Source organism: Phaethon aethereus (genome assembly GCF_964289735.1).
Source record: "Phaethon aethereus genome assembly, chromosome: 34".
Classification (NCBI taxonomy): domain Eukaryota; kingdom Metazoa; phylum Chordata; class Aves; order Phaethontiformes; family Phaethontidae; genus Phaethon; species Phaethon aethereus.
Genome location: NC_138610.1, coordinates 20,238 through 33,953, shown reverse-complemented (window position 1 = coordinate 33,953; position 13,716 = coordinate 20,238). Strand labels below are relative to the sequence as shown.

General features: G+C 66.3%; 4 protein-coding genes across 4 annotated transcripts; 2 read left to right on the top strand and 2 right to left on the bottom strand.

Annotated features, from left to right (window-relative positions):
- Window positions 1–236: 236 nt before the first annotated feature.
- On the top strand, window positions 237–2,882 carry SUV39H1 (SUV39H1 histone lysine methyltransferase; the record flags this gene model as incomplete). Its single annotated transcript, XM_082012309.1, has 6 exons — window positions 237–255; window positions 598–743; window positions 1,083–1,739; window positions 1,814–1,960; window positions 2,324–2,453; window positions 2,743–2,882. The coding sequence occupies 6 exons, from the start codon at window positions 237–239 to the stop codon at window positions 2,880–2,882; spliced, it is 1,239 nt and encodes a 412-aa protein (XP_081868435.1).
- Window positions 2,883–2,969: 87 nt separating this feature from the next.
- Window positions 2,970–6,004, bottom strand: WDR13 (WD repeat domain 13; the record flags this gene model as incomplete). The annotated part of the gene is made up of 9 exons (XM_082012308.1): window positions 2,970–3,175; window positions 3,412–3,542; window positions 3,624–3,765; window positions 3,925–4,105; window positions 4,408–4,715; window positions 4,814–4,941; window positions 5,024–5,118; window positions 5,408–5,651; window positions 5,964–6,004. The coding sequence occupies 9 exons, from the start codon at window positions 6,002–6,004 to the stop codon at window positions 2,991–2,993; spliced, it is 1,455 nt and encodes a 484-aa protein (XP_081868434.1). The 3' UTR covers window positions 2,970–2,990.
- Window positions 6,005–6,862: 858 nt separating this feature from the next.
- Window positions 6,863–9,452, top strand: TAFAZZIN (tafazzin, phospholipid-lysophospholipid transacylase; the record flags this gene model as incomplete). Its single annotated transcript, XM_082012306.1, has 10 exons — window positions 6,863–6,971; window positions 7,094–7,222; window positions 7,395–7,440; window positions 7,517–7,602; window positions 7,892–7,972; window positions 8,217–8,258; window positions 8,386–8,448; window positions 8,674–8,726; window positions 8,951–9,028; window positions 9,171–9,452. 10 exons carry the CDS (start codon window positions 6,863–6,865, stop codon window positions 9,258–9,260), a joined length of 777 nt encoding a protein of 258 aa, XP_081868432.1. The 3' UTR covers window positions 9,261–9,452.
- A 444-nt stretch (window positions 9,453–9,896) lies between these two features.
- On the bottom strand, window positions 9,897–11,117 carry BCAP31 (B cell receptor associated protein 31; the record flags this gene model as incomplete). Its single annotated transcript, XM_082012262.1, has 7 exons — window positions 9,897–9,935; window positions 10,010–10,110; window positions 10,189–10,303; window positions 10,381–10,516; window positions 10,590–10,734; window positions 10,825–10,925; window positions 11,026–11,117. 7 exons carry the CDS (start codon window positions 11,115–11,117, stop codon window positions 9,897–9,899), a joined length of 729 nt encoding a protein of 242 aa, XP_081868388.1.
- Window positions 11,118–13,716: the final 2,599 nt, after the last annotated feature.

Genomic DNA, 13,716 nt, shown 5'->3' with positions numbered 1-13,716 from the left:
CCCGAGCGCGATCGAGCCCGGTGCCAGTCGCGGGGAAACGGGCCAAACCCGGCGCTCATCGGAGGAAGGCCGCGGCGCGCGGGGCCTGCCGGGAGCATGCAAATGAGGCGGCGCCGACGCCAATGGGAGCCGGGCGGAGGCGGGGAGGCCCCGCCCCTCGCCGCGCGGTGCCCGCCGGGCGGAAGTGGAGAAAAAAAAAAGGGGGAAAAAGAGAAAAAAAAAAGAAGCAGCAGAAAATGGCGGAAAATTTAAAAGGTGCGCGCGGGCGGGGGCGCCGGGACCCGCCGCGGTGGGGGCAGCTAACGGCCGCGGTCGGCGCGCGCCGCTTCCCGCCCTTTTCTGAGGGGGCGCGCGGCGACCGTTGGCGGCGGCATGGGGGGGCGGCGGCGGGTGCGTGTGTGTGGTGCGGGGGTGTGTGTGGTGCGGTGCATGTGTGTGGTGCGGGGGTGTCTGTGGTGTGTGTGTGTGGGGGGGGGAGGGGGTATGGGGGGGTGTTCGGGGTTGTGGGGGCGGTCCACGCCGGGGGCGGGGGGTGGTGTTCGGTGCTGGGGGTCCACCCCCCCACCCCCCACCCGTTAACGTCCCTCGCCCCCCCAGGCTGCTCTGTCTGCTGCAAGTCGTCGTGGTCGCAGCTGCAGGACCTGTGCCGGCTGGAGCGGGTGCGGTGCCGGGCGCTTGGTGTCACCCGCCGCAACCTGGGAGACTTCGAGGTGGAGTACCTCTGCGACTACAAGCGCGTGCGGGTGAGTGCAGGCTGGGAGGCCCCTCACGGGCTCCTACAGGGCCGCTGGGCGCCGCCATCCCGTCGCCCTGGGTGACAAACGGGACCCCTTTAATGTCCCCAGGTGCCTGGGACCCCCTAACCTTGTGAAGCCCAGTGGGGTCCCTGGGCACCGGGGTCACCTGTCACCCTGAGTGTCCCATTTAATATCCTCAGGTTCCCGCGCTTTCCCCGATGCCCCACAGGGCCCCTGGACGCCAGGGTCCCCCCAGCCCCAGGAGAGCCCCTGGTGGGACCCTGCTGACCCAAAGGGGTTCCCAAATGCCTGGGCCACCCCTGACCCCCACTTCCCCCTCTGCAGGACGAAGAGTACTACCTGGTGAAGTGGCGGGGGTACCCCGAGGCCGCCAACACCTGGGAGCCCCGCAAGAACCTGCGGTGCCGCGGGCTCCTGAAGCAGCTGCACCAGGATCTGGCCCGTGCCCCAGGGGGGCCAGTGCGACCTGGCCCCCGGGGGCTGCCCGCCCGCGCCGCCTCCTACCTGGTGCAGAAGGCGGAGCAGCGGCGGGCCCTGCGGCGCTGGGAGCAGCTCCTCAACAGCACCCGCAGCCACCGGGGCCGCATCTCTGTGGAGAACGAGGTGGACTTGCATGGCCCCCCCCGGGACTTTGTCTACATCAACGAGTACAAGGTGGGGGCCGGCATCAGCCTGACGCCGGTGGTGGTGGGCTGCGAGTGCCGCGACTGCCTGGCAGAGGCGGCGGGTGGCTGCTGCCCTGGGGCCTCCCGCAACAAGTTTGCCTACAACGAGGCGGGGCAGGTGCGCATCCGGGCGGGGCTGCCCATCTACGAGTGCAACTCGCAGTGCCGCTGTGGCGCCGACTGCCCCAACCGCGTGGTGCAGAAGGGCATCCGCTACGACCTCTGCATCTTCCGCACCGGCAACGGCCGCGGCTGGGGCGTCCGCACGCTCGAGCGCATCCGCAAGAACAGCTTCGTCATGGAGTACGTGGGGGAGGTGAGAGCCTGCTGGGGCATGGGTGGGCAGGGCGTGGGTGTGGGCGTGGGTGTGACACGGCAGCCCCGCCCCAGATCATCACGTCCGAAGAGGCAGAGCGCCGGGGGCAGGTGTACGACCGGCAGGGAGCCACCTACCTCTTCGACCTGGACTACGTGGAGGACGTCTACACTGTGGACGCTGCCCACTACGGCAACATCTCCCACTTCGTCAACCACAGTGTGAGTGCGTGGGGCCTCGCAGGCGGGGGGTTTTGCCTGGGATGGGGCTTCCTGCAGCACCGCCCACTGTGGAAACCTGCAACTCTTCATCCACACTGGGGGGGGGGGGGTGGTCACCCGGGGGGGTGGGCAGGGCGTGGTGCAGCACCCCACTATGGGGACACCTCCCGCTTCAACACAGGGGGCCGGGCTTACCGCTGTGCCACTATGGCAGTCGGCGTGGGGGGGCTCGCCACAGGGGGCAGGGCTGTCTCCCAGAGCAGCGCCCACTGAAGCAGCACCTTCCTGCTTGTCCCTCCTGGGGGACTGGGCTTGCTGGGGACGTGCCATGGCCACACCCACCCATGGGCTGTCCCGCGGCAGTGCGACCCCAACCTGCAGGTGTACAACGTCTTCATCGAGAACCTGGACGAGCGGCTGCCGCGCATCGCCCTGTTCGCCACCCGCCCCATCCGCGCCGGCGAGGAGCTCACCTTCGACTACAACATGCACGGTACCGCTCCCCTGCCCCATGGCTGCCCCGCAGCACTTGTCCCCGACACGCCACACCTCGCCATGCCCCATGGTGGCTCTCCTGGCCCCACAGCCACTCCCCAACAGCTGTCCCTGCCCCATAGCGCATCCCCCTCGCCACGTGGGACAGCCCCGCTACCGTGGGGTACTGGGGTGCGCCAGGCCCTACCGCTGGCAGAGGGTGGGGGGGAGGCCACGCTGTAGCAGAGCTGTGGGGAAGGTGGGGGTGCCAGCACCTTCCTCACCCCCTGTTTCCCCCCTAATCCCAGTGGACCCAGTGGACGCCGAGAGCACCCGCATGGACTCCAACTTCGGGCTGGCGGGGGGGGGCCTGGGGGGCTCCCCCCGGGCCCGGGGCCGCATCGAGTGCAAGTGCGGGGCCGCCACCTGCCGCAAGTACCTCTTCTGAGCCACACAGCGATGGGTGCAAACACGCTTGTTGAATGCAGCGGGGGGTCCGTGCCGTGCCAGGGGAGACACGGGGGGGGTGGGAGGGATGTGCGTGAGGACGGGGGAGTCAGGCATGCTGGCGGCGCCAGACGATGACAGTGCCGGCGGCATCGCTGGAGGCCAGCAGGCTCTCATCGCAGTTGAAGGCGACGGCCAGCACCGCCCCACCGTGGCCCTGCAGCGTGTTGACGGTGGCCCGTGCTGCCCGCCCCACATCGAAGAAGTGCACGCAGGCATCCTCGCTTCCTGTCACTGCAGGGACAGGGACATGGGTGCTGGGGGGTGAGGACACCATGTGCCTCACCATCCTCCTAGCTGCAGGGTACGGTGAGATCAACCCCCTCTTCCTCTGGGCAAGCATCCCCTGAGCCCCCACCAACCTCTGCAGCCCCTCTGCTCACCCCATCACCCCTGTATGTACCCATAAATAGCCCCTGTGGGGACCCCTGCCTCCCGCCCAGCTCCACACCCCAGTGCTGGCCACGTACCCACGCAGGCGCCTTGCCGGAAGGACATGAGGGGACAGAAGCAGCTGCGCAGGGGCTGCTCCCGGTGCCGTGTGGGAAAGCTGCGACGCAGCCGCAGCCCTGGTGCCCCCGAGCCCTCCTCTTCCACCACCCTGAGCGGGGACAGAGGGGATGAGCACTGTGGCTGCCCCCCCAGCCCCCGCCCCCCCAGCCCCTCACAGGGACCCCCCCACCGGAAGAGCAGCAGGCGGTCGGGGCAGGCGTTGACCAGCAGGGAGGGGTCGGGGGCCTCACGGCTGGCCCAGGCCCGGGCTGAGAGCGAGGTGATGGAGCCACCTGCCTGCACCACCACGCGCGAAGCCTTCGTCAGCCGCCCTGGGGGGACAAGGAGGGGGTGTCAGCACCCTGCACTGCTACACTGTCCCCTGGCCCCCCACTGCCTTACAGCACCCCCATGCTGCCCTCCCCCAGCCCCCCTGCACTGCCCCACAGCCACCGCTAGTGCCTCCCGCCCCTGCCCCTCTGCCCCCATACCAGTGCCGGGGTCGCAGAGGAAGGAGGAGACGGAGCCGCGGTCATCACCGGCCCAGAGGACACGGCCGGGGGCGTCGAAGCAGAGTGCCAGCACCCTCCCGGGCAGCCGCCCCGCCCCACCCCTCGCCGCCTTTCCTGTCGAGATGTTCACCACCCGCACCATGTGCCGGGCACTGCCCACCTGGGGACACGGCGGGGGGCGTGTGGGACACCCTGCAGGCTGGGGACACGCCTCTGTGTCCCCTCCACCCCTCCTCAAGGTGGTCCCCAGGGGCTGCTGCGCTTGAGGGACGTGTGTAGGACTGGGCTCCCAGGATGCGCCAAGGGGGCCTGGGGGGATGTGGGAGGGTCCCAGGGGGATGTGGGGGGTGTTGAGCAGCCAGGAGAAGCGGGGGTGACCTAGGATGCACCAAGGGGACCCGGGAGGATGTGGGGGGTGGCCCTGGGGGACACACAGAAGGCTCCCAAGGGGCAGTCACTGACCACAGTGAGGTTGTTGTTGAGCGGCTGGAAGGCGCAGCAGAGCAGGGCAGCGCCGTCGGGGTCAGGCACGCGGCGGATGCAGCGCCCGTCAGTGGGGGCCCAGAGCCGCAGGGTGCCATCCAGGGAGGCCGACACTAAGACGTCGTTGGAGAGGGACCAGGCAAAATCGGCCACACCACCCCCGTGGCCTCGCAGCACCTGCAGCACCGCCGGTGGCCCCGGTGCCAGCCGACACACCGAGATGGTGCCATCCAGCGAGCAGCAGGCCAGCAGGTGCCGGTCGTCGTGTGCGAACTGCACCTTTGGCACTGCCCAGCCACAGGTGCCTGTCAGTGCTGGCACAAACCAGCACCAACCGCTACAGGCTCCCTGGGGGACACCCGCCCCCCCCAGCCCCCCCGGTTACCGGCGCTGTCGGTATGCTGGTCAAAGACGTGGTAGACACCCGCGAAGGCGTAGTTCTCGCTCAGCGTTGTGTCCCCAGCCATGGCGCGGCTCGCCTCTGCCAGTGGTGTTGGCACCACCCCAGGGGGGCTGCAGACCCAGGCGTCCGGTGTCATCATCCTGATGCCCCCCCCCAGAACCCACTGACCCCAGGGGACCCAGGTGTGCTCACCGCTCGTCAGGGGCTCCACGGGGTACCCCAGGGTGGGAGCCACGGCTGAGGGAGCGCCGGTGTCCCCGGGCTACCCGCGGGTCCTCCTCGAAGTCCTGCAGAAAGGACACGGCTGTGGAGACCCCTGCACCCCACTGGGTGGTGGGGATCCCAGAGGGCTACCAGGACCCCACAGCCCCAGAAACCAGGTGCTGGGACCCCACAGCCCCCCTGAAACAGGTGCTACAGCCCTGAGGATGGGTGCTGCAACCCCATAGCTCTCACAAAACAGGTGCTGCAGCCTCCAGGAGGGTTGCTATGACCCCACAGCCCCCTGGTTGGGTTCCCCACCCACCAGGAAGGGCTTGCAGCACTTGTCTCCCCGTGCCCCTCCCATGGCCATACCTCCATGCGGTCGAGGGTGGTGCGGCTGGCACGGAGGGCGCTGCTGCTGTGGGCACGGCAGCTGCTCTGCTCAGAGAGGGCCCCGTAGCGCTGGGCCAGCAGGCGGGTGCGCACCCGCAGGTACCAGCGCCGGGTGCCACCCTCCAGCGCCCCTCCCTGCGCTTGCTCCCGCAGCAGCTGGCTGCGGCGTCGCACATACTGCGTCCGGAACTGGGGCCAGCGGGGTGTGCGGTAGGCCGCGTACCTGGGGACACGGGGTGCCCTGACGCCTGTGGCAGCTGACACAGCGTGCCTGGGCAGGGGGGTGAGGGGGAAGGCGGGTGGCACCGTGGTGTGGGGGGAGTAGACACACGTATGTGCCAGGGGTCCAGGTCCCTCCCCAAAGGGACTTGAGCATCAGGGTGTCCTCCCCAACAGGGACCCAGGTGCCCGGGTCGCGTCCCCCACCAAAAGCAACCAGGCGTCAGAGCATTCCCCACTTCCAGGGGTACCCCCTCCCGCAAAGGGTCCAGGCGTCAGGGATTCCCCCCCACAGCCCCCCGCCCCTGGGGCTCACCTGGCATCGACGGCGAGCACCTGCTGCCAGACAGCGGCCATGGCGGCGGCGGCCGCCCCGGGGGGGCCCTGCGGAGATTGCAGAGCAGAGGGGGAGCGGGGTGAGGTCGCGCCCGGGGCCTGCTGTCAGCCGGAGAGGGCGGCGCGGGGACGGGCCCGGGGGGGGTGTCCTACGGAGACCTGAGCGGCGGTACCTGCCCGTCCCGTTCCACCTCCGTCTTCCGCCACCGCCGGGTCCCGTGCAGGGCTGGGTGGGGCGGGGAGTGCGGCCAGCCCCGGCCTCCCGGCGGCCCCGCCCCTCCGAAATGGCGGCCGCCGCCTCACGCCAAAATGGCGGCGGACGTCGCCCTGGTGACGGCGCGCGGCGGCGGTGGGCGGGGCCTTTCCCGAGCGAGGCGACGGGGCCCGCGCGGTGATTAGCAGCGTCCGCGAAGGGGGCGGGGCGCGTCCGCTCTTTTATGGTGCACTCGCCTTCTCTCTCCTCCCCGCCCCCCCCTGCCCCGCCTCCCCCGCCTCCGTTATGGGCCCCTCTGTCCGGCGCCGCTGCCCTGCACTACGTCCTCCGGCCCGCCGCGTTTGCGACCTCGCGCCGCGCTTGCGACCTCGCGCCGCGCTTGACGGCAGCTCCCCTTCAGTTTGCGATAGTGTGCGGGCGGGGGAGCTGGGGATGGCTCGCTTGGCGGCAGAGGCTTCTGCTGCGCGACCTTTGCCGCGGCGGGGTGGCTGGCGCGCTTTACGGCGGGGGCGGTTGGGGGTGTGTGGGCCGGGGACTCCGGGGCAGGCGTGGTGAGCCGAGAGGGGCCCCGCTGCCGTCCCCGGCCCTCCGTGACCTCGCCCTCCTCCCCCGTGTCGCCTTTCCCCCCGTGTACAGGCGCCGTCCCGGGCCCCCGCGATGGCAGCATGCCGCTGGCAGTGAGGTGGCCTTTCCCCGCGGGGCCACCCCTGCCCTGGGCCCTGGCCAGCCGCCTCGTCACCGGCCTGGTGGGCACCTACAGCTGCGTCTGGACCCGTGAGTGTCCCGCCGGTGCCCCGCCAGCGGCCCGGGGGGGGCGGAGGCGGCTGGAGGGCAGGGTGGGGGACGCGAGGCAGCCTTTCCCCGCCGCGCCCCCCAGGCCCCCGTCCCCCTGCCAGGGTACCTGAACCGCCTGCGAGTGCACAACGCTGAGGTGCTGCACGAACTGGTGGAGCGCCGGGGGCCCCGCACGCCCCTCCTCACCGTCTCCAACCATCAGTCCTGCATGGACGACCCCCACCTCTGGGGTATGCCTGGCTGTGTGGGGGCCTGGGAGGTCGTCAAAGGATCCCAAGGGTGTTGGGGGGGGAGGCTCGCAGGGGTTTCAGGGGGAGCTGGGAGGTCTCTGTGGGTCTCTGTGGGGTCCCTGGCTGGGCTAGGGGAGCCCCTGTGACCCCCCCCACTCCTTCCCTCCGCCAGGTTCCCTGAAGCTGCGGCATGTCTGGAGCCTGCACAAGATGCGGTGGTGAGGGGAAAGCTAGGGGGAGGTCCTGGGTGGGGTCCCAGGGAGCCCCCTCCCTGCTCACCCCCTGCCACCCCAGGACCCCTGCTGCTGCCGACATCTGCTTCACCCGTGAGCTGCATTCACGCTTCTTCAGTCTGGGCCGCTGTGTCCCTGTTTGCCGGGGTGAGTGGGGGCCAACAGGGAAGCACTGGAGGCAAATGGGTGGTGGGGGTGCAGGGCCAAGGGTGGATCCCCATCTGTATCAGGCGTGTCCCAGTTTCTACTGAGGGATGACAAGGTCTGCTGGGCCAGGCCCAGCCTGGTCTGGGGGCTCCCAGTCTGTACTTGGGTGATTGTGGCCTGTCCTGGGAGAGGATTCCAGTCTACCTTGGGGGAGCGAGGGGGGTTGTTGTGCTGGGCTGGTCCCGGTCCGTACTGGAGGGATCTCAGTGCGCTGAACTGTTGTCCCCAGGGGATGGCGTGTACCAGCGAGGAATGGACTTCATTCTGGAGAAGCTCAACCAGGGGGATTGGGTGCACGTCTTCCCTGAGGGTACTGGGAGCACTGTGGGGAACAGGGGCTCGCTTGCTCTAGAGGGACTGGGAGTGCTGGGGCTTGGGGAGGTCACGGGGACCTTTATATCAAGGTCACTGGGACCCACAGTGGAGGTCACGGGGAGGGACTGAGAGCCTTGGGGATTGGCCTGCTTTCTTCTACAGATCTGGGTGGCATGGGGGGCCAGGGTGACCTTTGAGGGTCTCCTGTGCTGCCCCCCCATGGTTCCATGTCCCCACAGGCAAAGTGAACATGGGGCAGGAGTTTGTGCGCTTCAAGTGGGGTGAGCCCCCCAAACCTGTTCCTCCTCTGCTCCCTGACTGTCCCCTGGCCCTCTCATGCCCCCCCCATCACCCCCTCAGCCCCCCAGGCGCTGGCTCCCCAAAACAGCCACCTTGCCCCCCTTGCAGGCATTGGGCGCCTTTTGGCCGAGTGCCGCCTCGACCCAGTCATCTTGCCTCTGTGGCATGGGGGTGAGCAGGGCTGGGGGTGGATTGGGGGTCGGGGGAGGTCTGGGAGGTTCTGGGTGGGGTACGGGAGAAGCTGGGGGGGACTCATGGGGCTACAGGGGAAAGTGGGATGGGGGATATGGGCAGGTGGAGCTGTAGGAGGGGGGTTGTCCTGTTGTGGGGCTGGGTCCCGCCGTGGGGCCTGTCCTGCTGCTAGGCCACGCAGGTGCCTGCTGACCCCCGTGCCAGGCATGAACGACGTCCTGCCCAACGCACCCCCATATGTGCCCCGTGTGGGGCAGGTGAGTGAGCGGAAGTGGGCTTGCAGCTGCGGAGTGCACTGGGAAGTGGGTGGCTGTGGGGCAGGGAGTAGTGCAAACTTCGGAAGCACTGTGGCGCCAGGCCATGGGGTGCCAGCAGGTCAGGGTGGGTCCATCGTGGGGCTGTGGAAGTAGGGTGGCTGTGGGGCTTGTGAGGCAGGCAGTGGGCCTGGGGGTGGCTGTGGGGTACTGATGCTGTCCCACAGCGGATCACGGTGGTTGTGGGGCGACCGTTCAGTGTCCAGCCCCTCCTGGAGCGGCTCCGGGCTGACGGCACATCAACAGTGAGTGCTTAGGGGGGCTGCCCCATGGCGCGGCGGGGGGATGCCATGCTGCCCCATGGCTCTGTGGGGCCTGTTCCCCCTGGTCCCAGGTTCTATGGGCCCAGCCCCATGGCTCTGTGGGGCCTGGGCCCCTGCTCCCCAGGTGGAGATGCGGAAGGCGCTGACTGATTTTGTGCAGAGGGAGTTTGAAGCACTGCGGGGCCAGGCCCGGGCCCTGCACCCTGCCCCATAGCAGGTGGGGTGACCCACAGATGAACAGATGACTGCCTGGCTCATGGTGACTGCCCCACAGCACGACAGCCCCGCTGCCGTCCCTGCAGCCTTGTGGGCCCTGTGGACAGACTGCCCCACAGCCATCCCTGCAGCCCCACGGGGCGCTGGCGGAAAGACGGATGGACAGACAAACTGCCCCATAGTGTGCCCCTGCTCCGTGCGCAGTGCCAATAAAAGTGGTGGAGCCTCAGCAGCCTCTGGGGCTGGGGTGGGGTGGTCAGGGGGTCCCCGAGGGGGTGGGGGATGGAGACAAGCCCAGCCTGATCCCACGTGTTTATTGAAGCAGAAGCTGGGGGGGGGGGGGGGGAGCCCATTGCCCACACCCAGGGAACATTCCTCCCCATGCCCCCCCTCCCCCCACAAGGGGCAAAGGGGGGGCTCAGACCCCCTGGCCCCCCCCCCCCCCCCCCGAGTGCTGCCACAAAGCAGAGAGTCCCCAAACACGGAGGGGGGAGGGCAGCTGGGGGTCCTTGGAAACACCTTGCCCGTGTTCTGCCCCCTGCCCCAGCCTGGCGGGGGGGCATGGGCACAGCCTGGTCCAGTGGGTGTGACCTGGTCCAGTGGGTGTGGCTTGGGTGGGGCGTGGCCGGGTCCATCACTCCTCCTTCTTGTCGCGGGGGCCATCGTGGGCTGCCTGGGGGTTGGGCGTGGGCGTTAGGGGGATGTGGGGGACTAGGGGGACGCAGGGGCCCTAAGGCCCCCCCATACCTGCAGGCGGGCGTGCTGGTCCAGCAGCCGGTCGTACTCCCGCGTCAGCCCCTCGGCCTGGCGCCGCATGGCCTGCACCTCATTCTCTGCCTTCTCCAGAGCTGGGGCAGGTGGTGGTGTCAGTCACCCCCGAAACCGGCAGCCCCCCCCTTTAGCCGCCCCCAGCCCCTCTCCCATACTGCGCTTGCTGGCTGCTAGCTCCTCCTTCAGCTTTTCCACCTTGGCCTTGAGGGTCTCGTTCTCATCATGGGAGGGGGACAGGCTGCCCCCATCACCCCCTGCTTCCTGCAGCTGCTGGGGGGACACACACCGGGTGCACATCAGGGCCTGAAGTGCCTGGGGGGCCCCCCTTCTCCCACCACCCATGGTACCTTCCGCAGGGCGTCATTGTCCTCCATGTAGCGGCGGGCAGCCTGGCTGGCGCCTTCTGCCTGTTTCCGGAAGGCCTCGCTGGAGGCGCCCAGCACAGCCTGCTGCGAGATGAGGGTGACCAGGCGGCGCAGGAGGCTGTGGGAGGCAGGGTGAGCTGGGCCCATGGCGTGCCCCCAGCCCCCCCACTCCCCAATGCCCCCCAACTCACAAGGAGAGCAGGAGGGCAAAGCCGGCCAAGTAGAGGTTGCGCTGGGCCCGGAAGAGCTTCATGTGGAAGTGCTCGAGGGCACCAGGGCTGCTCTGCAGGGCCACCCGCTCTGTCACATCGTACTTACGGGTCTCCCGCAGGGCGTCTGTGGGAAGGGGGTGTCAGCCCGGGGAGGTGGGGGCTGCCCAGACCCGACGGCCCCTCCCCCCCCCGGGGGGGTGGTGCCAGCACCCACCGAAGAGCAGAAGGATGAGGATGATGATGAGGACAACAAAGACGGTGTTGCCGTAGGCCACGGCCAGACCCACCAGGCGGGACTTGAAGATCTTCTGCCATCTGGGGGGGCAGAGGTCGGGGATGGGAGCCGGGACCGCCTCTGACCAACCCCCCCCACCCCGGGACACCCCCTTAGCCCCGGGGATCCCTTCTGCCCCACCTGGCGGCCGAGACGAAGGGGACGCAGAGTAGGAGAACGAGGAAGACCTCGGCGTAGAGGAAGGTGGCGACCGCCGTCCACTGCAAGCTCATGGCGGCCCTGGGCGGGGGACGACAAAGAGAGGAGGGATGGGGACTCCCGTTGTCCCGCCCCACTCCCCCCCTCACCGGGGACTCTGCCCCGTCCCCTGAAGCAGCCTCGCCCCTTCTCACTATCTGGCAGCGGCGCCCCCGTCCCCACCGACCACCGCCCCTACCGGAAGCAGGACTTGGCCCAGAAGGGAAGTCCCACCCACGCCCGGGCGGCAACGCCCAATCAGAGCCGCAGAAAGTGCCGGCACGCTCCACATCCCCGCCCTCCGGCCCGTACCGAGGCGGAAGGAGGCGCCGCTGCTTCCGGTTGCGACCGCCATCTTCCCGCCCGCCCGGTGCGGGGGCTCCGCTTCTGCCGGGTCTGTCATGGCCGTGGCGGGGGAGGGCGAGATAGTGAACTCGGGCATCCATTGCCGGCGACGAGGTGCCAGATATTGAGCTGCCTCGCTGCGGCGAGGCGGGGTTGCTGAGGGGACCGGGGCGGGGGGGGGGGGGGATGTGGGGCCTGGGGGGAGAGCTGGAGTCCCGCTGCGCTGCGGGGCATGCCGGGAACTGTAGTTCTTCAGGTGCTGTAGTATCGCTGGACCACGTGGTCGCGTGGGGCGTGCTGGGAGCTGTAGTTCTCAGCCAGGGCGTCCCGTCAGCCGTGCTGGTCTATGGTAGTGGGTGTAGGGATTGGGACGGAGTTAGGGGTGCTCTGGAGGGCAGCGGGTCTCCTTACCTTGTTGCTGTGATACGCAGAGTTGTGGTAAAAGTGTTATTGTTGTTGTCGTTTCCAGTAACGGTCCGTCTCATCCATGTGTCGCAAGCTGCAGGCCCAGGCTAGAGCAGGAGACTTGCTCAGGTCTCTCCATGGCCCTCCTGTTCCCCTGGTGATTTTGGTTGGGGTGGTGGGCGAGGCCGCAGGTATATCAACCACAAGACGCTCATTCTGCTTGTGGTTTTTCATGGGCTTGGTTGGATCCCACATTGTCATCCCAAATACGCGTTCTTCCACCTGGTGTGCAGAGAGATGAAAACCACGCAGAACGGAGATGCTTGCTTTTTATTCCAAACCTGCGCGGAGCTGGGTGCTAGGTGGGGGGTCCACAAAGCTAGCACGCCTCAGTTAGCCGCCAGAACGCCACCTCTATGCCCAGAAGGCCACTCTAGCCATCCCGGAGGTCCTTCTCGGTGACCCGAGAGGCATCCACGGCAGTCTGTTTTCTCTCTTCCGGTATGGTACGTTTGGTATCTGGTACCCCGAGATGTCTATGAGTGTCCTCTTGAGTTTCTGAGGAGGCGATAGCCTTCATCTATTTTTATCGACACCTCTCCCGAGGTGTTTTTTGTTGGATTTTGTAATTTATTTTCGCTCCAGCTACTTTGGTGTTGATGAGGCTGCTTTATACAGTTTCTGATACATTTCTTGCATTTCTGTGTTTTTTTGGTGTCTTCTGTCCTTTGGGACTCATCTGCTTCTGTTAATGTTGTTGGTCGGAGAGGCTGTCAAGGTGATTGAATGGTTGGCAATTTACAGTAAATAATTTACTTTGCAACCAGAGATATTTTTGAGAATGGGTTCTTAGAATGGGACCTAGTTCTGCTTTTATTGCTGGTGAAGTTATAAGCATCCCTTGTTTGTTTTACAGGTGGTACCGGGGAGCCTCAACGTGGCAACCTGTAAAACGGCAGGGGCAGGTCAGGCACGCAGCCAAGCTAAAGGAGCGGGAGACAGGAATTGGTGCGTGCAGGCTGGGGTTTTGGGCACTATCTCAGCATGCATCCTTTGCTTCTTTTTCAGGTGCTGCAAGCAGGCTCAGGGCATATTCTGCATATGCAGAATCCAGACCTTTGGTGTCGTCGAGTTATCGGTTGGCATCCAGATGACTTGCTTTACAAGGTTTTTTTTGCGTTTTTCAGATGCAAAGTGATGAGCAAAGGGTGATGGAAGAGGTGAGTGGAGCACTGGGTGAAGGTGGACTGGTGTCCAATGTTAGAGGATCGGTGTGACTGTTGGTTGCTTATGCCTTTTTTGGTCTTATTTTCTAGTTGGGAATCAATGTGTGAAGTACGATATCTGCACCGGAGCGGTCTTTGGCAAGGTGAGTCATGACTTATGCGCTGAAGTAGCAGTTTCTTGAGGTGTCATAACATAAATGTAGCTGAAATCATACCCTGTTGGAGTTTTGCAGGTGATGTCCAGGCCTCGGTGTGTCTGAGTGGCTGAGGTAAAGGAGCAGGAGAGAGGAAGCACCATGAGTGGGCTGAGAATTTGGGCCATATCTCTGCATGTGCTTTTTCCTCTGTTATTTTGGCAGGTGCCGAACTTCCTTCTGTTTGGTATGTGGTACCCTGAAGATGTCTATCATTGGCTTGGATCTCCTCTCAGAGGAGGCAATAGCCTTCATCTATTTTTATCGATACATGTCCTGAGGTGTTTTTTGCTGGATTTTGTAATTTAGTTTCGCTCTAGCTACTTTGGTGTTGATGAGGCTGCTTTATACAGTTTCTAATATATTTCTTGCATTTCTGTGTTTTTTTGGTGTCTTCTGTCCTTTGGGACTCATCTACTTCTGTTAAGAGAGTCAGTCAGAGAGGCTGTGGAGGTGACTCTGAA